The following is an 11,992-nucleotide window of genomic DNA, read 5'->3' on the forward strand; positions in this document are numbered from 1 at the left end:
GTCTGGTTATCCTGGCTACCAAGGAGCACTCTGGCTGTACTTCTTCCAACACAAATCTGTTTGTTCTTTTGTCAATCCATGGTACTTTCAGTATTCTCCTTGGACAGCATTACTCAATACCACGGCTTGCACCAGTCACACCTTAGTCCTTAAACTGACATCTTTGCTCTTCAAATACTTTAAAGAAGTCTTGTGCAGATTTGCCCAATGCACTGTGTTGTATGATTTCTTGACTGTTGCTTCCATGAGTGTTCATGGTAGATCCAAGCAAAACGAAGTCTTTGACAACTTCAAGCGTCTCTCCATTTATATGGATGTTGCTTATTGGTCCAGTGGTGAGGATTTTTGTTTTCTTTACATTGAGATGTAACCCCTAGCAAAGGCTATGTATGGTCTTTACCAGTAAATATTTTAAGTCCTCTTCACTATCAGCAAGCCTGGTTGTATCATCTGCATATCACAGGTTGTTAATGAGTCTTCCTCCAATCCTGAAGCTGTATTATATGTATTATTCTTCATATAATATAGCTTCTCAGATTATTTGCTCAGCATTCAGGTTAAATAAGTATGGTGAAATAATACAACCCTGGTGCACACCTTTCCTAACTTTAAACGATTTGGTTTTCCCTTGTTCTATTTTAACAACTGGCTCTTGGTCTATGTACAGGTTCCTCATGAGCACAATTAAGCGTTCCAGCATACTCATAATTTGCAATGTTGTTCAGATCTTGTCATGATACACACATTCTAAAGCCTTTGTGTAGCTGATAAAGCACAAGTAAACATCTTTCTGATATTCCCTACTGAAAGCAGAGAATCTGACGTCAACAATGATATCCCTCATTCCACATCCTCTTCTGAAACCTGCTTGACACTGTGGACGTTCTCTGTCAATGTATGGTTGTAGCCATTTCTGTATTACCTTTAGTAAGACTTTACTCACATGGGATATCAACAATGTTGTCTGATGATTTCTGCAAGCCATTGGGTTACCTCTCTTTGAAATGGACACAAATACAGATATTTTCCACTCAGTTGGCCAGGTAGTTGTCTTCCAAATTTCTTGGCATAGTTGAGTGAGTGCCTTCAGTGCCACATCACTGTGTTGAAATATTTCAATTTGTATTCCATCAGTTAGTTCCCTATGCCTTGTTCTTTAACAATGACTTCAATGCATCTTGGACTTCTTCCTTCAGGATCATTGGCCCTTGGTCACATGCTACATTTTGAAATGGTTGAACATTGACCATTTCTTTTTTGAGACAGTGACTGTGTATTCCTTACATTTTTTTTTTTTTCATTTTTGTTTTTATTGTGAATTATGTGGGTTTACATGTGAGAACATCAGTTTTACATTCATCCTATTGTATTTTGTTTCATTGCAATGATTACAATCCCCTCTATGCATCATCAAATAACCAAAGGATACACCCCACAGGCCCGCCCCCTGGATGTCAGCACACAGCCCCCCTCTCCCTCCCTTATTCCAGTGTCCCCAGCCTTTCCATCTTCATTTTCTCTGTCTCCATCCCTGGTGTTGCTTCCTTTCTAGGTAGGGTCTCACTCTCTGCTCTTCTCACTTGATGGTCCCAGGGACCTCCACTCCTGGGCTGCAAAATCAATCACTTCCCTCCTTTTGTCAAAAAACATTAACCTCTACATTCCACTTCCATCTTCTTTTGATGCTTTCTTCATCATTCAGTATCTTGCCCACAGAATCCTTCAATACCACAAGTCGAGGTTTGAGTTTTTTCTTCAGTTCTCTGAGATTGAGAAATGCTGAGTGTGTTCTTCCCTTTAGGTTTTCAAACTCCAGGTCTTTAAACATTTTGTTTTAATATTTGACTTTGTCTTCTTGAGCTGTCCTTTGAAATTTTCTGTTCGATCTTGTACCTCCTCACTTCTTCCATTTGCTTTAGTATCTCTATACTACAGAGCAAGTTTCAGAGTCTCTTTTCCTTCTCTCATATCTTCTCAATGACCTTTTGCTCTCTTCCTGTATGATATTTTTAATATCATCCCACAACTTTTCTGGTCTTCGATCTTTAGTGTCTCAATGCATCAAATCTGTTCTTCAGATGATCCCTAAATGCAGGGATATAATCAAGGTCATAGTTTGGCTCTCGTGGACTTGTTTTTATTTTCTTCAGCTTCAGTCTGAATTTGCATATGAGCAATCAATGGTCTGTTCCATGTTCTGCCTATGGCCTTGTTTTGACTGTTGATATAGAGCTTTTCCAGAAGCTTTTTCCACAGATGTAGTGAATTTGATTTCTGTGTATTCCATCTGGTGAGGTCCATGTGTATAGTCATCTTTTTTGCTGTTTAACAAAGGTATTTGCAATGAAGAATTCACTGGTCTTTCAAAATTCTACCATGTGATCTCCAGCATCATTTCTATCACAAAGGCCATATTTTCCAACTACTAATCCTTCCTCTTTGTTTCCAACCTTTGCATTCCAATCACCAGTAATGATCAATACATCTTGATTGCATGTTTGATCAATTTTAGACTGAAGAAGGTGGCAGAATTCTTCAATTTCATCATCACTGGCTTTAGTGGTTGGTACGTAAATTTGAATAATAGTGGTATTAACGGTCTTCCTTGTAGGAGGATGGATATTATCGTATCACAGACAGCATTGTACCTCATGACTGCTCTTGATATGTTCTTTTTGATGATGAATGTGACGCCATTTCTCTTCAAGTTGTCATTCCCGGCATAGTAAACTATGTGATTGTCAGATTCAAAATGGCCAATACCAGTCCATTTTAGCTCACTAATGCCTAGGATATCGACGTGTATGCATTCCATTTCATTTTTGACAATTTGCAATTTTCCTAGATTCATACTTCCATATATTCCATGTTCTGATTAGTAATGGATGCTTACAGCTATTTCTCTGCATTTTGAGTTGTGCTCCATCGGCAAATGAAGGTCCTGAGGGCTTTATTCCATTCTTGTCATTCTGGTCAATTCTACTTTGAGGAGTCTGCTTTTACACAGTGGCATTTTGAGTGACTTCCAACCTGAAGGGCTCATCTTCTGGCACTATATCTGACAATATTCTGGTGCTCTTCATTGCAACATGTTTCAATATTCAATAATCCAGTGCTCTTCATCATGTTTCAATATTCAATAATCAATGACAGGGTACCATTGCTACTCATAAAGTTTTCAAGGACTAAATAAATATTTGAAAGTAGTTTCTCTCTCCTTCTTCCTAGTATGTCTTCATCTGGAAACTTATCTGAAACCTGTCCACTGTTGTTGACCCTGATGGTATTTAAAATACAGGTGGCGTAGCTTTCATAATCACAGCAACACACAAGCCACCACAGTACGACAAACTGACAGATGAGTGGTAAATGATTCCATTGTTGTTGTTAGGTACCTTCGAGTCGGTACCGACCCATAGTGACCCTATCCACAGCAGAACAAAACACTGCCCGATCCTGGGCCAACCTCACTACTGTTGCCACGCTTGAATCCATCGATGCTGCCACTTGGCCAATCCATCTCATTGGGGTTCTTCCTCTTTTTCTCTGACCCACCACCTTACCAAACATGATATCCTTCTCCAGTGACTGGTCCCTTCTGACAATATGTCCAAAGTATGAGAGATGAAGTTTGGTCATCTTGCCCTCCAAGGAGCACTCTGGCTGCACTTCTTCCAAAACAGATCTATTGGTTCTTTTGGCAGCCCATGACACTTTCAATATTCTCCTCCAACACCATAATTCAAAAGCATCAATTCTTCTACGGTCTTCCTTATTCACTGTTCAGCTTTCGCATGCATATGATTCCACTACCCATCTATAAATTATCTTGACCACCAGTGGGTATCAGGCATCATACTGAGTGCATGGTTGTGTCAATTTACAAATGTGCACAACTAGGTTTTAGAATTTGACCACCAGGTACATCCTGAACCCACCATAACTAATTATTTACAATATTCATAAATATTTGATATTTTTAAAATTCAAACTAGGGTCAAATTCAACAATATAACTATGATTGCCTTTGTTTATGACACCCATTTTTAAAAATTAGACCAAGGATACTTAAAAATTATGTACATTCTCAATATAAAGCAGGTATTTCCCCCTAAGACTAGTGTATCAAAAATGTCTCAGAACATTTTTTCTCAGTTACTTTATTTTCAACAAAATACCATTTGAGGAAGAGCCAGTAGACAAAACTAACTCTTTTTGACAATAATTTGGGATACTTGATCTATCCAAATTAGTTAGAGGAAACAAAACAAAACAAAACAAAAGGACACACATTTAGTCATTATTCCTGGAGGCAAATCCTCTAAATTACAAGTATTAAGTATGACTCTAATTAGGTCTTTATCCTCCTCCCCAATGGAAACCTATAACGTTTTATTTTTTAAAAATGTATAGTTTCAGAATAGATCTAAATGTGACTTTTCCAAAAAACACCAGCAAAGCACCTCTCATTAAATAAATCCTTTGTTTTGTGGTACACTGCATCAACATTTTGTATGCAACTTGATACAAAGTGAATTTTAAGTTTGTACATTGTATTTGAAACAAAAAGCAACCCACCAAACAAACTCGCAAACATTAACAAATGAAAATGGATGACTACAACTACTTTAACTGCAACAAACTCCAACAAAGGACATTTTCTTCCAAAAAAAGTATTCTTTTTTATATACACAGCCTACTAATACTCAACTGTTTTAATTTAATTTAGTTGTACCAAAGGCAAAAATTTTATATTTAAAAAGAAAACTAAGTTACAGATGCACAAAGAACCAAAGTTTAATATACCAAAGGCATGTTTGATGCACTTAATGTCATTATTTGGGACAACTTTAAGGTTAAAAAAAATGTGTTATTAACAGCTTATAGAGTAATATTAAAGATAACTCAAAAGGAAAGTGAAAACCTCCTTTATACCATATTTTCACAGTTTGTTCTAAGGACAGTAAACTTAATCCCACTTCTTTTTCCTTTAATTTAAAACAAGCCACCTCTTAACCAGTTTAAAATGTATTGTTTCTGGATCAAGTATAAACATTCATATTTGCAACAATGGTTTGCAATGAGTCCTTGACCTTAATCAAGGTTTACGTTCAAGTCTTTTAAAGATGACTTTGAAAGCAAGATAAGTTACATTGTCATCAACACCAATACATACAATTCAAAAGAAAAACATACAAAATAAAACAAAACAAAAAACCTGTCTTCATGATATGTAAAAAAACAAAAATTTAGTCAGGACTAAAAAAGGACCATTTCTCAAAATTTTCAATTTCTAGGGAAATTGTACCAAGTGAATACAAAGGTAATGAAAATGAACAAATATAGGATAGTCTGCATACAGTTGAATAAGTATATGGTTATAAACCACTATTGTTGCTGTTAAGTGTCACTGAGTTGGTTCTGACTCATAGCGACCCATATAGGGTTTCTGAGGAGAGGCTGTTGAGTTTGAATTGATGCTCTTGTGGTTCAAACTGACCGTGCAGCCCAGTGCTTATCCTACAGTGCCACGGTAGGACTCTCAACACACACAACCCACAACAAATGAAACCTTATTTAGTTTCTCCTTACAGCAGCTGCTGTGAGTCTCTGGGTGACACAAATGGTTAAGTGCTTCACTGTTTGCTGAAAGCTTGGTGGTTCAAATACATCTCTAGAAATCTAGAAATAAAGACCTGGTTATCTGCTTCCCAAAAGTTGTTGGCGTTAAGTGCCGTGAAGTCAGTTCTGGCTCATAGCAACCCTGAATAGGGTTTCCAAGGAGCGACTGGTGAATTTGAACTGCCGACTTTGCAGTTCAAACTGACCTTGCAGTCCAGTGCTTTATCCCACAGCGTCACACTAAGACTTGTAAACTCATTGGAGTAGTTCCACTCTGCACACATGGAGTTGGCATGAATCTGAAAAGACTTCACAGCAAGCATAGCAGCTATAGCTGGGAGCAGCAGACCATCATGCCAATCCCTCACCCTCACACCCCCACATCTCTATGTGCTTCTTTGTAGTCACTATAAGAACAAAACTTATCAGTCCATTTACAAAAGGAAACTGGAAGAAAAAATTCCAATGCTAGTTTACCCAGCTCATGAAACAACTGCATTGTAAGGATTTTTTTAAACCACTGAAATTTAACTTCTGAATGACATCCAATATGGAATTTTTCTTCTTTATTAAAAGCCAAGCTATGCTAAGCAATAATGGGAGACAGACCTTTTTTTTATAGGATGAGATGACAAACCAGCCATTCTCTAGCAAATAAAATAGAGAATCAAAGCTGGAATCAAGACCACTTAGAATTGGAAGTGAGAACCAACTAAAAGGAAGCAGAAGCAGATGTGTCATGGAGCAGTGTTTTCCTGACCAATGCATAGTACCTTCAACACTTAGCATGGAAAGAAATGTTTTTTTATTAGGTGCTGAATTACAGAATCTGTCTACCAATAGCACTTCCACTAACTAGTTTTTTTCTGTTCCTTCTTTTTAAATCGTATCAGGTGATTCTATTTAGTACCTAAATACTAAAGAGTATTTAGTAGTCATTACAATGTCATTAAAAAATACTAAATAGTTTTAGCAGTCATTAAATAATACTTAAGATATATCCATATTACCTGGACTAAAACATTTGTATTATTGCAATAGTGTTCTGTTTTCACTCAGTAGGCAGATCCTAGCTAAGAAACCAAATAATCAGAAATGGTTTCACAACATTATCTTTGTAGTAGCTGAACTTCATAATAAAAATCCTAAAAAATGCTGATATTTTACCAATATGTGGTAAAAGTATTTTGACAATGTTTTTCTACCACTGGTCATTATTAAGCAATTATTGATTTAATATTTACTAAATCATATATAGCCATACATCAAACCTACAGTTAAAGTATTCAATAAACAAAATAGCCCATTGGCTGTGCTCAGGGGTTTGTTATTTTCTATAATTTAAAATGAACAAATATTGGTTGAATTTGCTTCATTTATGTTGGCAATCATATCTATAACCTAGGGCATGTTGGAAGATGCCTAAAAAAAGATAAAGAGAAAAAACAAACTACAGATGGAAGAAACAACAAATCTTTCAAAATAACTAAATGTGGATGGATAGTAAAAGTCATGATGGAGATCAAATTAATTCTGTCAAATACAAACTCATAAAATAGTTTGATTGGTTTAAGGGATGGCATGGGGGATAAAAATAGAAATATACACCATAATAAAGTTCTTACTTCCATTGCACCTAAAAGATTTGCACTCTCTCCAATGCTTTCTTCTATGTACCTACGTTCTTCATCGGTAATAGTAGGATGCTTTGCGGGACTCTCATAAGACACCAAAAGCCAAAACATGTACCAGACCATTCCAAAGCTTCCTGCAAGTAAGAGTGCAAAAGGAGAGTCAAAGAAAGCCACAACATCCTTTAATAGTCATTTTGCTGGAATAAGAGGATAATATTTCTACCATAAACACATTCTACAGGATGGGGAATTTGAGCTACTTCAACTGACTTTAGATATCTCTTCTTGTCTTTTACCACTAGACCTCAAGCTTCCTGAACTCTTGCCCTGAGATTTTATCTCCCTGTTTACATTGAACAGTAGGTGGTATAGAAGAAACAATGAATAATACTAAATGGATATAGTATTTGGAACTCATTCATATATTCAGTAAATATCTACTGAACAGTTACTGTTCCAGGCACTCTGCCACGTGTGAGAAGTATGATGTACAAGACACAATATCTGTCCTCAAAGACTTATGTTTAGGATAAATTCTTTTATTAGTTGTCTTCTTGAATATATAAAACTGATTCACATTTCTAGATAAAAGAAATGCTCATTTCCATCTTCTGTTAATATTTCCAGACTCAGTAAATAGGATACTGAGTAAAATCCACTAGATTCCGTGGGCCCAAGTAGTTATATTACATGAAAAATGATCCTCCAAAATAAATGTAATAACATATAATGCTTTATGTGACTGTATGCCATATTATTTTTAGCACAAACTATTGACTCGGGATACCGTAGAAAAATTGATGCATTTGAGTTATGGTGTTGGAGGAGAATATGAAAATGCCATGGGCTGACAAAAGAACAAACAGATCTGTGTTGGAAGAAGTGCAGCCAGAGTGCTCCTTGGAGGCCAGGATGGCCAAACTTTGTCTCTCATACTTCAGACATATTTTCAGGAGGGACCAGTCGCTGGAGAAGGATATCATATTTGGTAGAGTGGAAGGTCAGAGAAAAAGACTAAGACCCCCGGCGAGATAGATTGGCAAAGTGGCAGCATCTATGTGCTCAAGCATGGCAACAATTGTAATATTGGCCCAGGACCAGGCAGTGTTTCGTTCTGTTGTGTATAGGGTCGCTATGAGTCAGTATCAACTCAATGGCACCTAACAAAAACAACATTTGGCTATGGATCATTTTTCAAATAGTTGGAATTTATAAATTCTAACACAATAAACTTTTGCAAATCCTTTGAGGACTGAGGTGCACTTGACTCAAGATATGGTATTTTCAATCACTTCATATGCAAGTGAAAGTTGGACAGTGAATAAGGAAATCCGTAGAAGAATTGATGCATTTGAATTACGGTATTGGCAAAAAATATTGAAAGTGTCATAGACCTCCAGAAGAGCAAACAAATTTGTCTTGGAAGAAATACAGCCAGGATGCTCCCTAGAAGTGGGATGGTGAGACTCTGTCTCTCTTACTTTGTTGTCTGAAGGAAGCCATCCTGGAAAAGGATGTCATTGTAAGTCAAAATGGCTCAATGGCACCTAACAACAAGTCCTTTTCTATCTTTTCTTTAACATTTCATCATTAAATCATGCTCTTATTATGTAATATAAATCCAAAATTATTAATAATAGAAAGAATTTCAAATCGTTTGTTCTGATTTCCCATCAGTGGTCCATTTCGTTGTTTCCTAATACTATTTGTTTGTACTTTGGTTTATGATCTAAATGTTTCTGGTCTTTATAATACTTTTGTCTGCCTGTTCAAACTTTACTGAGTTCACCTTTATACTATAGCTTATGATGAGCTCTTCTCTTATTAATTACTAAATATGGAAGCAAACACTATTTGAAGTCAAATAGAACATGCAAATCTAAAAGAATAATGTGGTGCAGTGAATTATTTAATGCCTTGTCTAGTCATTGTTGATGTTGTTAAGTGTCGTTGAGTTGATTCTGACTCATAAACATGCTGTATAGGGTTTCAGAGACTGTAAATCTTTAGTGGAGCAGATAGATTCATTTTTCTTCCACAGTCTTTGTAATCTCCCATCAAACAACTTTTTTCTGATGAATCTGAATAAGAAAAGGTGGGGACAGATGCTGATGTACTATATGATTCAGATGTGAGTGGTTAGCAGAGTTACCTGTGGTTGTAAAAACTTGGAATGGGTGATATCTCTACCAATGAAAAAGCCAAGAGTAGAGAATGTGCTTTGGACCCAGAGATCCCTGAGCACTGATGCTCCTCAATGCCCGGACAGAAAGTTGTGACACTGGAGAAGTGGCAGAAGAGTTGCAGCAGCAAAAAAGAAAGAAAAAAGAACTAGAGCACCAGATAGAGCAGTGGACTTCCCAGGTCAAGGAGCAAAAACAGCTGAATGACAATGGACAGGAAGCTTAATTGTAGAGTGGGTGCCTCTGGGTACTTAATTAAGGGAACTGCTTGCTGACCCATGGAGGAAGAGCCAAGTGCCTTCAGGCTGAGATTTATGGTGGAGTGGTGTGCCTTTTAGGTATTTATCAGCAGCATTAAAGGAGCTTTGTAACATTGCCCAGGCAGAGAAAGGCTGTCTGTGGGTACAGCTAAGGAGAGCCTGTCCTGACTGAAAACAAAAACAAAAAAACAAAAAAACTTGACCCTGTGCATTTTCTGATCCTGCATAGTAACTTGTTGTGTTATTGTTGTGTACTGTCAAGTCGGTTCTGACCCATAGCAACCCTGTATTGGGTTTCTGAGGTGCAGCTGCTGGTTTGGAACTGTTGACCTTTCAGTTAGCTGTCCAGTGCTTATCCTGCAGTGCCACACCAGGACTCCTTGTAATCTGTTAGTGTCACTAATAAACCCCATAACTGTCTGGTGTGAGTTCTGTGTGGTCACTGTAATCACTTATCAAACCCAGCTAAACAGAGAAGGCTGCAGGAGAAATGGTTGTCATCATTTTCACAGGTACGTTGTTGTTGTTGTTGTTAAGCATCCTTAAGTTGGTTTTAACTCATAGTGACCCTTTTTAAAGGTTCCGAAGAACAAGTGGGGGAATTGAAACAACAAACCTGGGGTTAGCAGTCCAGTGCTTATCCTACAGCACTACACCAAGAGTTCATCCTGGCTCCAACATCATAGCTGCACCCTATAAATAAGTGCTTTTAAACTGTTTGATCATGTTTTGAAAGTCTAGGAAAGCTATAGGTAAAAAAAAGTATGATGAAAAGTTGTCTTTAAAAATAAATACAAGGAACTCTGGTAGGACAGTGGTTATGAATCAGGCTGCGAACTGCAAGGTCAGCAGTTTGAAACTACCAGATGTTTTGCTGGAGAAAATGAGACTTTTTTTTACCTCCGTAAAGATTTATAGCTTTGGAAACCCTGTACAGGGTCACTATGAGTCAGAACCAACTCCACAGCACATAACCACCAGGCTACAATCAAAAAGACAGGGAGACCAACCTGGAGCACTAGAGGAACAAAAGACACTTCCTGAAGGAACAGCAGGGGAGGGGGGAACAGATTGTTCGGCTGTGACAATATCCAACAAGTTGTTTGCCTTGGAGACATCAAGGCAAGAAAATCAACTCATCAGGGTAAACCACTATCTAAGACTGAAACCCAAAGGGAACACACGAGTAGTCTTGTAGGCTCACTGGTGACCACCATGTCTTCACTGGTGACAATGAAGACGTGGGCTGAGCTTGGCCATGTTCTGTAGACACCTGATGACCTTGAGATGAAAGAGAGAAGAATGAGGAAGACTGGGTGGTTTGAAATCCAGGGAGATGTATGAACACCCAAACCTAAGAACACTGGCCTAACCACCCTAGGCTAAAATTAAGAATGAAGTGGCCAGCTGATCTGAAGTGGGGGAAGGTGGGTGAGAACTCCCAAACTAGCAGATAGCACCCATTCAACCTAGCTTGGATGGCTTGCTGATCAGAATGCTATCAGATACAGATAAAGAAGTTTGATACAGCAAGCAAGCATAAATTGATACAACTTGATGAACTAGACCTTTGCTTATGGATAAAGTTGCCCAAAATTCCAACTAAAAGGGAAGCATTCTTCATATTCAGGATCAAGCTTGTCTCCTTGGCACTGGGTTCATAAGAACAGGCAACTTAGACTTCAGCTACCAAAACTGGGGGGATTAAAAAGGCATGAAGTAGCTGGCTTACAAGCTTTCATGAGGGTAGTTAGGGTCCGAATGAGAGGGATGAGATGGAATCCCCAATGAATAGTTTTCATCTTGTCTAGATGGATCTGATAATGATGGGGATAGGATTTTATGATTCAATTGTGAATAATTGTTATCAGGTCTAATGGTGATTGGCACAACTGTAAATGCAGAAGAGGTGTAACTAAAAGGGTGGAGCAGTTAATCTCTCATTTCAGGAACAGAGGACCCTAGTACCATCAAGAGGGAAGACTGTGAGAGGAATGAGGGATTTTAACCAGAAAAGCAGCAAAAACAGAGATAGTGGCAGAGACAATGCATAGAGATACAGAGCAGCAGAGGACCATAGGCCCATGAACTGAGAAAGGCAGTGTGCCTGTGGGCAAGAGGCTGGCTAGCAAAATGCACCCTTTGAACATTTAAACAAATATATATATGTTTAAATGTTCACATATACACATATCACATTGAATATATATATATTCAATGTGATATGTGTACATCAAAAAAGGGAGGGTAATAGAGGTAAATACTGTTAGCTGTTGGTGCATGGAGGGGATTG

The 11,992-nt window shown here is 37.8% G+C and overlaps 1 protein-coding gene across 1 annotated transcript in view; it reads right to left on the bottom strand.

The window, feature by feature from the left end:
* Positions 1-11,992, bottom strand: part of SLC17A6 (solute carrier family 17 (vesicular glutamate transporter), member 6) — a 63,892-nt gene that overhangs the window by 13,343 nt on the left and 38,557 nt on the right. The window contains exon 7 of the mRNA XM_006872395.1: positions 7,248-7,390. Coding sequence (XP_006872457.1) covers positions 7,248-7,390 — 143 coding nt within the window. The remainder of the gene's footprint in view (positions 1-7,247; positions 7,391-11,992) is intronic.

The sequence above is a fragment of the Chrysochloris asiatica genome, unplaced genomic scaffold, assembly GCF_000296735.1.
Source record: "Chrysochloris asiatica unplaced genomic scaffold, ChrAsi1.0 scaffold00196, whole genome shotgun sequence".
Lineage (NCBI taxonomy): Eukaryota > Metazoa > Chordata > Mammalia > Afrosoricida > Chrysochloridae > Chrysochloris > Chrysochloris asiatica.